The sequence below is a fragment of the Microcaecilia unicolor genome, chromosome 8, assembly GCF_901765095.1.
Source record: "Microcaecilia unicolor chromosome 8, aMicUni1.1, whole genome shotgun sequence".
NCBI lineage: Eukaryota > Metazoa > Chordata > Amphibia > Gymnophiona > Siphonopidae > Microcaecilia > Microcaecilia unicolor.
The window spans coordinates 64,892,958-64,908,545 of record NC_044038.1 but is presented as its reverse complement, the minus strand read 5'-3'; the positions used below and the strand labels follow the sequence as shown (position 1 = coordinate 64,908,545).

At 44.4% G+C, this 15,588-nt stretch overlaps 1 protein-coding gene across 2 annotated transcripts in view; it reads right to left on the bottom strand.

The window, feature by feature from the left end:
* C8H16orf96 (chromosome 8 C16orf96 homolog) overlaps positions 1–15,588 on the bottom strand; it is a 149,252-nt gene that overhangs the window by 74,562 nt on the left and 59,102 nt on the right. For both annotated transcript variants that reach the window (XM_030212366.1, XM_030212368.1), the window contains exons 6-8: positions 13,749–13,834; positions 9,162–9,272; positions 1,838–1,912 (exon numbers count right to left, since the gene is read on the bottom strand). In XM_030212366.1, the coding sequence (XP_030068226.1) occupies positions 1,838–1,912; positions 9,162–9,272; positions 13,749–13,834 (272 nt within the window). The remainder of the gene's footprint in view (positions 1–1,837; positions 1,913–9,161; positions 9,273–13,748; positions 13,835–15,588) is intronic.

Genomic DNA, 15,588 nt, shown 5'->3' with positions numbered 1-15,588 from the left:
AAAAAAACTGAGCGGGAACGGTCACGCACGGGTGGGAAGACGGCCGCGCATGCGCGGTGGGCATGCCCTGCGTGCGGGACAGCCCGCAAAGTTTTTGTTCCGGTTGGTGGGGGCTGCCGTGGACGTCAACCCAGTCGTGAGAACAAGCAGCCTGCTTGTCCTCGGAGAAGTATTTTTTCACGGAGAGGGTGGTGGATATGTGGAATGCCATCCCGCGGGAGGTGGTGGAGATGGAAACGGTAATGGAATTCAAACATGCGTGGGATAAACATAAAGGAATCCTGTTTAAAAGGAATGGATCCACGGAACCTTAGCAGAGATTGGGTGGTGACGCCAGTAATTGGGAAGTGAAACCGGTGCTGGGCAGACTTCTACGGTCTACACCCTGATCGTGACTGAATAGATATGGATGGGCTGGAGTGTAAATTTTAAGGGGGTTTGACATTAGCTTCAGAACTTTTAGTACAAGAAGAGTGCTGGGTAGACTTCTACGATCTATGCCCTGAGAATGGCAAGGACAAATCAAACTCGGGTATACATATAAAGTATCACATACCATGTAAAACGAGTTTATCTTGTTGGGCAGACTGGTTGGACCGTACAGGTCTTTATCTGCCGTCATTTACTATGTTACTATGCATGATGACAGCGACGAAGGCAAGATGTACTCAGATAGAATGGAGATGGTTGAATGAAAGGAAGGAAATGTTGAAGGTTGAAAGCTGAGAAGAAGGAAGAAGACAAAAGAGATGGTGAGATGATGAAAGCAGAATGTGGGCAATGTTTTCCTTCAGTATGCAGTGGTTTCAGATGGAGAAAGAGATTGGGAAAGGACAGTACCAAGAAGAGAAAGTGTACTGGAGCCATAAGAAGTAACGGAGAGAAAATACAAAGTGTATAGAGAAAATGCTTCGGCACACAGCACTTGGAGCGAAGGCCCTGGGAGGATTGGGGTGGACCTGGGAGTCACCCCCCGGAGAAGGCTGTAATGATATGCAGATGGGCTGCAAGTCCTCCACAGCACCTGGAAAGCAGCTAGTGGGAGCGCTGGGCACCTGGAGCGCATGCTCAAAGCCTGCCGGCTCCCTCCCCCTCTGAAACAGGAAGTTAAGGGGTAGGAGCCGGCGGGCTTTGAGCATGTGTTGGTGCTCAAGGCTTCTGCACCGGTCAACTGAGATGCTGTCAGCGTCAGCCGGTAGAATTACCATACCATCTAGGACTGGTGATCCACATATATCACTGAATGAGGGACTCTGTGCCTCCTTCCCACAGTGTCAGCTGTGGGAGGAAGGTAAGAGGAAAAATGCTGGACTCCACAAGGGAGGGGAGAAGGAGAGAAACACTTGAATATAAACTCCTAGTTTATATTCAATTTTCCCTCTTTTTTGGGGAGGAAATCTGTTATCTTGGTTTATACTTGGATAGGCTTATATTTGACTACATATCGTATACTAGTCTCTTTCTCCTCTTAAGTTTATGTACTTTCTTAATATAAAAATGTGCTGCCCTTAGTATGTCACATTTGGTTGCAGCCTACTTTTTTTTTTACCTCACACAGTATGCCTACCGTTTCTGCATTTCCTTGAGATACCCTTTCATCTTAATAAACTTGGTACCCTAGAGGTCTCGGACCCTGACTATCATGTGAACACACTGACTGTTGAAAGTTTCACACAGTAGCAGCTGCCTCCATCTATGAAATAATCACTGTTGCCTCTATGCTGCCAGACAAAAATTACATATAACATTGTAGGCACCAGGTAGATTAATGCTTAGCACTTTGGTACACTGAGGGTTAACAAAAGCAAATAACTAATGCTGACAATTTTTCACATACCACATTCAGTTCCAGTATCAGCTGTTCCCGGTCCATTTTCCTTAGCTCCAGATCGCCAATATCACTTTGAAGTTGCTGTGTCAAAGACAGGAACATATTAATAACACCCCTTTCTGAGATTTCATAGTGTATAATATATTTTTAAGAAATTACATCAGCTGCTAAAACATTAGTGGATAACAGTGAATAAATGATGCTAGTTAGCGGTGGGGGAGAGGAAGACATTCTTAGGATTGACAAGGCAAGCAATGTTACCTTGGTATTATATTCCAACATTGCTCATATATGAAGTAGACAAATTGCTGATTGCCCTGTATATGATGCCAGTGTTTCATCATGAAGAAGTGGAATCTGTGCAAGGTGACAGACACAACACTGGCCACTTTGTTGGGCAGACTGGATGGACTGCACTTGTCTTTATCTGCCAATATTGGATAATAGGGGGTAATTGTATAAAGTGGGTGCTAACATTTATGTATCAATTTTGAGCGTTAAATGTTAGAACACGGCATACACAGACAACTGCCATAATTCCGCCTAAGTGCTGTTATGTAAATATGCACACATTTTACATAGCACATATTTTAAAGGTAAGGATACACATAGGTGGAGTCTGGCCAGGACTCACACTTATGTGTGCAAGTTATAGCATACTATAAATTATGTGTGTATCTCCGGCCTTTCAGCGCATTTACACCAGTTCTATGGCTGGCATAAGCAGGGCCGCCGAGAGACTGGGCTGGGCCCGGGGCAAGGCCACCCCCGGGGCCCCACCCCTGCCACCCCGCCGAGGTCATCGTTGTCGCCACCCCCTCCACCCGCCCCCCTCTGTCCACCACCGGGCCGGGCCCCCCTGAATTCAAATCATAGCGCCTCACCTCGACCTCGCTCCATGTGAAAGAAGCACAGCAGCGGCAGTCTGCAGATCGCCTCCCTTTGAGCCTTCCCTCCCTGTGTTCCGCTTTCGTCTGACGTAACTTGCGTGAGGGCGGTGATATAATACAAATGTTCAAATATTTGGAAGGTATTAATCCGCAAACAAACCTTTTCCGGAGATGCGAAGGTGGTAGAACGAGAGGACATGAAATGAGATTGAAGGGGGGCAGACTCAAGAAAAATGTCAGGAAGTATTTTTCACAGAGAGAGTAGTGGATGCTTGGAATGCCCTCCCGCGGGAGGTGGTAGAAATGAAAACAGTAACGGAATTCAAACATGCGTGGGATAAACATAAAGGAATCCTGTTCAGAAGGAATGGATCCTCAGGAGCTTAGCCGAGATTGAGTGGCAGAGCCGGTGGTGGGAGGCGGGGCTGGTGGTTGGGAGGCAGGGATAGTGCTGGGCAGACTTATACGGTCTGTGCCAGAGCCGGTGGTGGGAGGCAGGGCTTGTGGTTGGGAGGCGGGGATAGTGCTGGGCAGACTTATACAGTCTGTGCCAGAGCAGGTGATGGGAGGCGGGGCTGGTGGTTGGGAGGCGGGGACAGTGCTGGGCAGGTACAAATCAAAGTAGGGTATACACAAAAAGTAGCACATATGAGTTTATCTTGTTGGGCAGACTGGATGGACCGTGCAGGTCTTTTTCTGCCGTCATCTACTATGTTACTATCCAGCTTATTTTCGAAAGTGATCACCGGCCATCTTCCGACATAAACTGGGAGATGGCCGGCGATCTCAGAAAAGTGATGAAATCGGTATAATCGAAAGCTGTTTTGACAGCATCGCCGCTTTCCCGTCGCCTCGCTGGCGAAAGTTCAAAGAGGCGTGTCGCCGGCGAAGCGAAGGGGGGACGTGGGAGGGCATGGGCGTGGCTACCAGATGGCCGGCTTTCACGGATAATGGAAAAAAAAGCAGCGTTAAGCAGTATTTCGCCGGGTTTACTTGGTCCTTTTATTTTCACGACCAAGCCTCAAAAAGGTGCCCCAACTGACCAGATGACCACTGGAGGGAATGGGGGATGACCTCCCCGTACTCCCCCAGTGGTCACCAACCCACTCCCACACGAAAAAAATAACAATAAAGCACTTTTTTGCCAGCCTGTATGCCAGCCTCAAATGTCATACCCAGGTCCCTGACAGCAGTATGCAAATCCCTGGAGCAGTTTTTAATGGGTGCAGTGCACTTCAGGCAGGCAGACCCAGGTCCACCCCCCCCCCCCCACACACACACACCTGTTACACTTGTGGTGCTAAGTGTTGAGCCCTTCAAACCCCCCCCAAAACTCACTGTACCCACATGTAAGTGCCCCCCTTCACCCATAAGGGCAATGGTAATGGAGTAGAGGTGTGGGGAGTGGGTTTGGGGAGGATTTGGGGTGCTCAGCACCCAAGGTAAGGGAGCTATGCACCTGGGAGCTTATTTTGTATTTTTAAAACATTTTTAGAAGTGCCCCCTAGGGTGCCCTGGCATGTCAGGAGGACCAGTGCACTAAAAATGCTGGCTCCTCCTACGACCAAATGCCTTGGATTTCGCCAGGTTTGAGATGGCCAGCATTTTTTTCCATTATCGCTGAAAAACAAAACCGGTGATCTCAAACCTGGCGAACTCTGGCATTTGGCCGGGCTAAACCGTATTATCGAAAAAAAAAGATGGCCGGCCATTTTTTTCGATAATACGGTTCCGGCCAGCTGTTGTGCCGACGCCAAAATAGATCGCCAGCGATCTATTTCACCGGCGACGTTCGATTATGCCCTTTGTTCACGTTACTATGTAGGTCATGTACAGGTACCAGCAATGAATTTCCGGTTTCTGGAGCCGGTTAACACATAGCCAGTTAAGGGCGACATTCAGCACTTAACCAACTATTGGTTACCACATAAAGATAGGACCGCATAAAAGTCCTATTTATCTAATTAACCTGGCCAGTTAAGTGCTGAATATTGGCACTAACCAGCCAACTGCTGACACTGCCCCCAGAATGCCCCCAGACTAGCTAGTTTTGCTTTAAGCACTAACTGGTCATTTTCAGCAACACTAACCAGTTAAGTGTACGTGATGGGGTGTATATCCCATCACAGAGATTTGCAAAACACAGAGGAGAGGAAACCTTAATCACAGAATTTAATTCCCAGAAAACAGATAGAAGAAAGGTTAGGAAGGAGGTGGGAACCACAGAATTAAAATCTCAGCAGAAGAATCAGGATGAAGCAAGTTCCAAGCCAATCACAGAAGCAGGAATTAAAGCCCCAGCAGGGAGAGCAGGGAGGGAACATAGTCCTAGCCAACCAGAAGGGGTGTGAGCAGGGGGAGGAGGAGTCAACAGCCCTATAAAAGAGAGGACTGAAGAGTGTGGAGCTCCTGGCCAGGACTCAGGAGACCTGCAAGCACCAGAATGTATTGAACTGTCTTGCTGTTTTTCTGTTGTTGGACTGTGGCATTGAGATCAACTGTTTGGTGAATTATTTGGTCTGAAGTAGAGCACTTTTGGTTTGGTTTGGTTATTACCTGCCAGTGGGAGGACGTATCCCTGGAAGAAGGAATAGATTCCAGGAGATATGAGTGTGGTGGTTTTCATTTAATGTAATTGTTTAGAAATCTTTTTTTAACCAAGCTACCCAGGAGGATTGTTGCCACAGGTTTTTCATGTTTGGACATTGGTGTGAACTGAATAATACCCTAGCAGTGGTGTTCCTAGGGGGGGGCGGTCCGCCCCGGGTGCACGCCGCTGGGGGGTGCCGCGCGTGCCTGTCCGTCGTTCGTTCCATGCTCCCTCTGCTCTGGAACAGGTTACTTTCTGTTCCGGGGCAGAGGGAGCATGGAACGAACGACGGACAGGCGCGCGCGGCACCCCCCAGCGGCGTGCACCCAGGCAGGAGGTTCTTTCACAGGGGGGGGTGTCCTTTCGTCGGGGGGGGCGCACTGCATCCGGGGGGGGGGGGGGGCGCTGCACCCGGGGGGCGGGACGCATCGGCGATCCGCCCCGGGTGTCAGCCCCCCTAGGAACGCCACTGGACCCTAGTGACCTATGGAGGACTGGGACATTTTCGCTTTCCCACAGGGACTTACCCTAGGGAAAGGCAGAAAGGAACAGAAGGGGACCTAGATATAGTGTTTGGAAAAGACTGCTGATAATCCATTTTCTGTAAGTGCCAGATTTCAGGCATAACAACTGCTTACTATCTGAATGGTATCGAACAGCCATCTACCAAAACAAAGGACGGATCACAGTGTGATATTTAGCACTTAACCAGCCATGGGTTGCCACATAAAGATAGGACTGACTTTTATGTGGTTAACACATAGCCAGTTAAGGGCGACATTCAGCACTTAACCAACTATGGGTTACCACACAAACATAAAACCGCATAAAAGTCAGTACTATTTATGTAATTAACCTGGCTGGTTAAGTGCTGAATATTGGCACTTAACCGGCCATGTGCTGACTCCGCCCCAAGAATGCCCCCCAGAATAGCCGGTTTTGCTTTAAGCGCTAATCGCTAATTTTCAGCAGAGCTAACCGGTTAAGTGCAATATTCAGCGCTTAACCAACTATGGGTTATGCAGTTAACCTGGCCAGTTAAGTGCTGAATATTGGCCAAGTGATGCCCCCAAAATATCTGGTTTTGAGTTTGGTGCTAATTGGTTATTTTCAGCGGCACTAATCAGTTAAGTGCCGCTGAAAATGTCCAGTTAGCCCCAAACAAGTGATCGAGGGCCTCTTTTACAAAGCCGCATTACCGATTCTTGGTGCGGCAAATGAGAGGAAGCCCATTCAATTCCTATGGGCTTTCTCTCATTTACCGCGCAGGAATTGCTAGTGCAACTTTGTAAAAGAAGCCCTTAACCAGACAGAAGCCATTTCTGGCTGGACAAATCATGTTGAATATGGACCCTAAGATTATAGAATTAGGGGGATAGTGCATAAATCTAGCACTGTGAAGGGAGGGAGGTGGTAATTTTATAACAGAACACCTATGTTGAGTCTAAGAAAGGCCCTATTTTCTCTCTGTTTTATAAAGGCAACATAGATGCCTATAAGCCATTATAAAATAGGCTCCCGGAACCTGCCCCAGCAGTGCACAAATTCAAATGCACAAACTTACACCTGCTCTAAATAAAGTGTAAATGTTTGTATGTACTCTGTGCGTATTTTATAAAATATATGCGCACCAAGTGGAAGGAGTAGAGCAACGAAACTTCTCACAGATGGTGTTCAAATCAGAGTTTCTTCAAAATTCTTCTAAAACATTGATGACGACCCGACACAAATATTGATGATTAGTCTTGGAAATACGTATTGAATTACAAATCCCTAGACCCCTGATGCAGGCCGATAAGGCCGAAACACGAGTCGTGTCGGGTCGTCATCAATGTTTTAGAAGAATTTTGAAGAAACTCTGATTTGAACACCATCTGTGAGAAGTTTCGTTGCTCTACTTCTTCCACTTGGTGCCCCTTTTCTAGTAGAGCATTTTAACTTCTGTTTGAGACTGTCATAAAATATATGCATACATCACAACTGTTCCTCTCATCCACTTAAACTACCTGATGTCGGTGCCAGGCAAAATGGTTGAGACTATTATAAAGAACAAAATAACAGAGCATATATATAAGCATGGATTAATGAGACAAAATCAACATGGATTTAGTGAAAGAAAATCTTGCCTCACCAATCTACTACATTTCTTTGAAGGGGTGAACAAACATGTGGATAAAGGTGAGCCAATTGATATTATATATCTGGATTTTCAGAAGGTGTTTGACAAAGTACCTCATGAAAGAGTCCAGAGGAAATTGGAGAGTCATGGGATAGGAGGTACTGTCCTATTGTGGATTAAAAACTGGTTAAAAGATAGAAAACAAAGAGTAGAGTTAAATGGTCAGTATTCTCAGTGGAGAACAGTTGATAGTGGGGTTCCACAGGGGTCTATGCTGGGACTGCTGCTTTTTAACATAAATGATCTAGAGATGGGAATAACTAGAGAGAAAATTAAATCTGCTGATGACACAAAGTTATTCCAAGTTGTTAAATTGCAAGAGGATTGTGGAAAAATTGCAAGAGGAGCTTTTGAGACTGGACATCCAAATGGCAGATGATGTTTAATGTCAACAAATGCAATTCTGGTCACCGCATCTCAAAAAAGATATAGTGGAATTAGAAAATGTACAGAAAAGGGCGATGAAAATGATAAAGGGGATGGGACGACTTCCCTATGAGGAAAGGCTAAAGCGGCTAGGGGTCTTCAGCTTAGAGAAGAGAAGGCTGAGGGGAGATATGATAGAGGCAGGGCTTTTTTTTAGGGGGTACTTGGAGGTACTGAGTACCGGCACCTTTTCCATTGTCTGCTAAAATTGACCCATGGTCCCCAAGTTTTAATGAAAGAGCTCAGGCTCTACACACCAATTCTGCCTTGTCATAGATTCTGTGACTGGTTACAGAGGGCCTGGCTATTGTGGGTGGATCCCTCAGTGATCACCCCACCCCTGAAGGGTGGCCTGGCAGACACCTTTTTTGCTAGTAAAAACACACTGGATAGAGGTCTATAAAATAATGAGTGGAATAGAACAAGTGGACATGAATCGCTTGGTTACTCTTTCCAAAAATACTAGGACTAGGGGGCATGCAATGAAGCCATTAAGTAGTAAATTTCAAACAAATCAGAGAAAATATTTCATCACTCAACGTGTAATTAAACTCTGGAATTCTTTATCAGAGAATGTGGTAAAAGCAGTTAGCTTAGTGGGCTTTAAAAAAGGTTTGGATAATTTCCTAAAAGAAAAGTCGCTGCTTATTTCTAGGATGAGCAGCATAAGATCTGTTTTACTCTTTTGGGATCTTGCCATGTACTTGTAACCTGGATTGGCCACTGTTGGAAACAGGATATTGGGCTTGATGGACCTTCGGTCTGTCCTAGTATGGCAACACTTAGTTATTAAGTTCTTATTCCCTGGAACACCTATGCATAGTTCACATAAAAGTATGTGCAAATTTTCAATATGCATAATTCTTACACAGGTTTAAGGTCACACTATTTTATAAAAGGCCTATTCAGAATGTAAAACAGGCTTTAGTCATGGACAACCTTTTATAAAATGATCTCCTATATTCCCTCACAAACTTTCAAGGGACAACTCATAGGCTGTCTCAGAGTACATTTCTGGCTCAGACAGCTTTAAAACTGTATACCATTTTCACAAGCAACAAAATGATGGCACCATACCCCAGCAACTGCTCCCCATGTTGATAACATCACTGTTTGTCTAGAATATACAAAAACCAGAGGAGCAGGGCAAGCTCTACTTTCTCTGACTCTTAAGGTTCTTTTGCAAGAGCTTGAGAGTTCAGCTACAAGAAAGTTAACTTCTCGGATGTCTGGAGATTTTCTTACTGGGAGTACGGAGAGGTCAGTCATTAGCTTCTCATTTGTTTCACCAAGCAATTCGCACCGCTTCCTCAGGTCATCTATGGAGGTCTCTATATCCATCAGCATCTGTTTGTCCTAGCATCCATCAGGGAAGAAATATGAAATTTTAGCTTCTGACAGATAATTCCTTTCCTTGCAGATGACTGGGTTGCCAGAGAATGGGCCTAGTGATCCTTGCAAACATACACTTTGGAGAAGATTGGGCATTCTAAATGCTTCATCCAGTTGCTCTCATGTTTGTAGACAGAGCGCCAATGGCTGTCAATGCCACAGCTTGAATGTATTTTCTGAATATCAACATATTTTCACATCAGCACTTGCAGGGTCCAGAACCAAACTATGGGTTTTTATAAAATATCAAAATTGTCATCAATGAACAGTAATAGTTGTACTCTTTTAACCCATAGCTTTCTCAAGCAGAACTAAGGTGTAAAAGTAGAGGTCAACCACATGATGAGCCAACTCAGGAGATGTTGCTTGAAAACCCTTTTATTCAAAGCACCAGGACAAGGACTCGACACGGGCCAATCAGAAGTGGTCACTGATATGTGGTGATTGCTTGGACACTTTGAGGCTCATTTTCAAAAGAGAAAAACATCCAGAAAGTTGCATAAATCTGTATTTGGATGTTTTTCTTACAAAAACATCTAAATTGGTATTTCCAAAACCAATTTTTAGATGTTTTTCTATGAAGCCTGAGGAAAAACAAAAAGGAGGTGAAATCCCTCACGGAACGTGAGATATGAAACAAAAAAGTGAGGAGAATGAGTGAGGATACCAAGAAAAATGTTTATTCACATAAAAAATGACCCGACACGGCGGTGTTTCGGCCCAAAGGCCTGCCTCAGGGGTCTTTATAACCTCAGGTAATCTGATGTGAAACGTGCACTCTGAGAAAAATGGTGTGGGTGAACCCTCTTGGGTCTCCTCTCCTCTAGACAAATTTTTAGATATTAACCAGGAACTAGCCTGTTATACTCCTCTCGTAAAAACGGTTTGCGATTACAAAAATGCTATAAGAAATGGCGGTGGTGACAATGCCACTTAAATGAATAAGTGGCATTGTCGCCACCGCCATTTCTTATAGCATTTTTGTAATCGCAAACCGTTTTTACGAGAGGAGTATAACAGGCTAGTTCCTGGTTAATATCTAAAAATTTGTCTAGAGGAGAGGAGACCCAAGAGGGTTCACCCACACCATTTTTCTCAGAGTGCACATTTCACATCAGATTACCTGAGGTTATAAAGACCCCTGAGGCAGGCCTTTGGGCCGAAACACGGCCGTGTCGGGTCATTTTTTATGTGAATAAACATTTTTCTTGGTATCCTCACTCATTCTCACTTTTTTGTTTCATATTTCATTTCTATGAAGCCTGTCAGAAGTGCGTTGAAATTAAAAGGGTGTGTAAGGGGTATGTTAAGGCATTCCTAACAATTGGACGTTTTTCTGCCATAATGGAATAAAACAAAAACATTCAGGGCTATAAGTTGGATGCTTTGGGCTAGATCTGTTTTATTATCGAATATGCACAAAAAGTGTCCTAAATGTCCAGATGACCATTGCAGGAATAAAGGAATGATACCCCCTCTGAACCCCTCCCACACCGCAAAGATTTTAAATGAAACAGTACATACCAGCTTCTAAGACAGCTTCAGATGTTATGGTCAGTCCTATTAGAGCAGCAAGTGGGTTCCTGGAATAGCCTAGTGGTGGGTGCAGTGCACTGTAGAGAAGATGACCCAGGCCCATAATCCACTTTAACTATTACACTTATGGTGGAAAGTGTCAGCCCCTTCCCCCCCCCTAAAAAAAACCTAATGTACCCACATATAAGTGACACCTGCTGCCATAAGGTCTATTGTAGTGGTGTATAGTTGGGTACACTAGGTTTTTCATGGGCTTTGAAGGGCTCACCATACAATATAAGGGGGTAATGGTGAGATGTGTACATAGGACCTTTTATGTGAAGTCCACTGCAGAGCCTCCTAGGATGCCCCACTGCTCTGCTGGGATGCCTGTGTGGCCAGTCTACTAGGAAAGCTGACTCCTCTTATGTCCCAATGGCTTGATTTTGTGCGTTTTTCACTTAGACTTCTTTTTTTTTTTTTTAATGGTCCAAAAAAATAGAAGTACTAAACACAACAACATCTAGGAAATGGTCATTTTCAAAGAAAAAAGATAGACATTTTTCTGGTTTGAAAATGGTTATTTTCACTACTTTGTTTTTTTGGAAATTTTCAGCAAAACGTCCAAAATTGGATTTAGATGCCATATCAAAAAAATGTGCCTCTTTGCATTTTCCAGGCATCTTTTATTCTGCTGATACTGCTGTTTCTACCAGCACCTTTGCACCAGCCAGGCAACCAGTTGCTCTAGCTCACAGAGAATATTGGTGTGACCTCTGAGGAAGGGGGCTCCACCCACTGAAACACGGCCCCTGTTGGTTCCTTGTCCTGGTGCTTTGAATAAAAGGATTTTCAAGCAACATCTCCTGAGTTGGCTCGTCATTTGGTCAGTGGTGGTCTTAGGTTGGCTGCCACCTGGGACAGATTGCCACTGCGCCCCCCCTCCCCGGCACATCATCCCCCTGGCTCATCACCCCCCCCCCCCAGCGAATCACCTCCCCACGAATCAGGACCCCCCCCCCCTGCATCATCACCTCCTCCCCAAGTGCATCACTCTTACCTCAGGGAGCAGTCACACAGCTGTCAGCTCCACCATTTCCCTTCCCCAGATCAGGAAATAATGTTAGAGGGAGCAGGGAACCGGCAGAGCCAACAGCCACACAGCTGCTCCCTGCACCCCCTTGCAGCATGCACCCAGGGTGGACCACCCCCACCACTCCACCCTTGGTATGCCACTGCATTTGGTCGAACTCTACTTAACCCTGGTTTGGCTTGCTTCTCCGTATTGGTTCCCTTCCTGTTTGCTGGACTTTCAGAACTAAGGTGTAGTTATCAGGTACCTTTAACATGAGGATATATGTGACACTTTGCAAAACAATTCATGAAGTGAACAGTGTGGAAGCCCCAAGAGATAACATGAATACCATGGGTCCAATATTCAGAAAATGCTAATCTATATTTATGCTCCTAAGTTAACCACCTAAATTTGTGCCCTATTTTCAGACAAACATAGGAGCATAACTTCTCAGTTGAAAATTCATCTTAATTTTATGCTCATAAATTTAGGCATTCCATTCATTTGCCTGGGTTTATAAGCCTAGTGATGAAAATTAGTGTTAAATGTCTAATTTTTCCCTGCCCTAAATCCGCCCGTTACCACCCACTTTTTATGCTCCTACTTTAAGAGTTTAGTGAAATTTTGAGTAAAAGTGCATACACTCAGCCTTAGTAAATTTTCAAAGAGGCCAATTTTATAGCATAGCTCAAAGTTAGGAGCATAAATCCTTTGAATATCAGGCCCCATGTTTTTGCATGGATTTTTCTAATACCTTGTAACTTTGACCCTACTGAAAATGATCTTGTCCTTAAAAATCACAATAATTTTCAATAAAGTAGATGCCAAGCTGTGCTCCACCTCCCTCTGCCTCTTCCCCGCCACCTCCCTCCCTCAAGTCTGGAATGGATTAATTTTCATTGAGGTTATTGTGCCTCTAGACATTATGGATTGATTGAAACACTTTCCAAGTGCTCTTTTACACAGGACTGGCTCAAAAAATAGCACTGGAACAGCGTGGGGCGTTATTAGACCTATGATCAAAGATAATGACATGCAAATTTAAGCATGCAATTATCTCTGATCATGGGGTAGAAGTGAGGGAGAATTGTGCCTGAGCATGCACTCAGCACAATCCTTCCGCACTTGTTTGACAAGTCTGGGCTGTCAAAAGCCCAGACCTGAAACACAGGGGCTGGAGGTCCATGGGACCATCAGACCCCAACTACTCCTGCCCTGAGCAAGGCAAAAAGGGAGCTGGAGGTCCAGTGGACCTCCGGTCCCCCTGACGACTCATCCCCAGGTTCAAGGAGGGCTGGAGATCCAGTGGGTCTCCAGCCCCCCCTAACTCCCCTCAGCATTTCTAAAAGGTCCCTGGTGGTCCAGTGGGCGACTGACCCCCCTACAAGCGACAGGGGGGCTGGAGGTCTGCTGGACCTCCAGTCCCCCTAACACCCCCCCGACACAGTTCAGGGAGGGCTGGAGATCCGGTGGGTCTCCAGCCCCCCCCAACCTCCTTGCATTAACAAGGGGTCCCTGGTGGTCCAGTGTCAATCCCCCAACCTTGAGTTAGAGGAGAAAGGTAACCTGCCTCCATCCTCTTCCTTCGACGACGCCGACTGCAAAATGGCAGCGCCCAGCCCTGCCCAGTGTATCCTGGGATGGATTCACTTCCCAACTGACAATGACAACCATCCCATGGATGGATGCTAGCACCTAAAACCTGGTTAACTCCAGAGGTTTGGCACTTTTCTGCACCTGCCTTCAATGACGTTGCCAGTCATCTCTGTCAGCTAAAACATTTCTTTCTGCAGGTTAGCAAGTGTAATAGGAAGTCAGCAGCATACATCTCAAATGCCTAAAATACTTACCTTCACCCCTTCCATCTGCAAGCTGTCTATTTCATCTTGCAAGTTTTGTAGCTGATGCAGTAAGTTAGCAGGAATATTGATGTTGGCTGCAAACAAAACACAGAAATTGATCTAACAATAACACACATTTGACAATTAAAGGTTAATTCTACAACTGCTGTTATATGAGCCTTGTCATCAAAACTGGCACTTGTGCATTAAGCACACCATGCAGTATTCTAGAAGGTAGCATATAATTACAAGGGGCATACACATGGGCAGAGCATAGGAGGAACGTGTATTGCATGGTGAACTTATGCATTCCCATTTATGCCTGCCATTCACCTGGAGTAAACTGTCACGCTTAAATATTGATGCAATGTGGAGATGCCACCTTGTAGAATTGTCCCTTTTTGATAGTGGTGCTAAAGACACAAAACAAACCTGTGGATATGTGTATCACACAAAAACATAACAAAAGAGCTGGTTGGGAAAAAAGTGTTCTACCCTCATAAATCAACTTCTAAGAAATTTTTATTGTTAGTGTAACTAAATGTTCATTCGTTGTGGTTTGAATGGTCAAGGAAAATTATGCATGTGACCTATTGCATTTTCAAATCCATATGCACAATTTGCAAGCAATATTCCACCTGCATGAAAAGAAGGCACAAATAACTGCATGTACTTTGTATCCACAGCAATTTTTAAACAAAGTCCATGCATAGGTGTAATTTGAAAACTGGTGCAACAACACCCACAAGTTAAAAGTATGCACAATCTTTGCATCAATGTCGGCAGATGGAAAATTGCCCCCTATGACTAGGATTGACAATTCAGGTTAGATTTTTTACCTAAAAGGTTTCATTGCAAGACATAGGGGGTCTTTTACTAACTGCGGTAGCATTTTTAGCATGCAGTAGAAATCAGCTGGCGGTAAACACTGAGATGCCCAGCTTATTTCTACCGCAAGCTAAAAACACTACCATGGCTTAGTAAAAGACTCACACAGACCCTTACTTTAGAAGCTTCCTCATTTGTAAATAGCAGCTTTTACACATATGGACTGGTATACACATGTAAAAGGAGGCTTTTTATATGTGGTGACGCTTTATATTGCCAGGATCCATGAAAAAGAAAGGTAAACCTAAGAAATGATAAACTGCTTAGTCCTAAATCAAGGAACTTCTTTGCTCTCATCTTTCCCTACTGTATTTTATTTTCTAATTGACTCATCTTCTTATATTAACATATGCTAAAGATATGTGTTCTGTAAGAACCATCCTATAATGGTACTATAATGCTAGATGCTGTTTGTAAGTGCTTAATGGCAGAGGATTAAACTTTGCCTTTTAGTTGAAGTTTGACTAGCAAGTCAAGGTTTTAGGATTATATCTTTATAATTTGCCAGCAGTTGGCTGTGAGTAGAAGAATGTATAAGAAACATTCACATTAAGTTTAGGTTGTTCTTAAAATCTATTTACTTGTTCTTTGTACTGTGCTTTACCTTTTAAATTGAGGTCCTCCATCAGGGATTTCCTTGAAGTGCTTACAGTGAGGTTGATATTCAAAAGATTTGTCTGAATAATCTATAAAAATCCTAGGCCTTCATTTACTGCCTAAATTATGGTTTTAATGTGTGCTAACACAAATTAAAATGTGTTAATGCAAGTTATGGGTGTGGAAGGTAATTTTATACCTAGAAAGTTCTCATGTGTCTTTATAAAATATCCTGTATAATAATATGCCCAGCTACTAATCAAATACCTCTCCCAAACTAAGGGCGCCTTTTACAAAGACGTGCTAGCGATTCCCCTATAAATATGTTCTGTTTATTATTTATATGGTTTATCTTAACAATTAG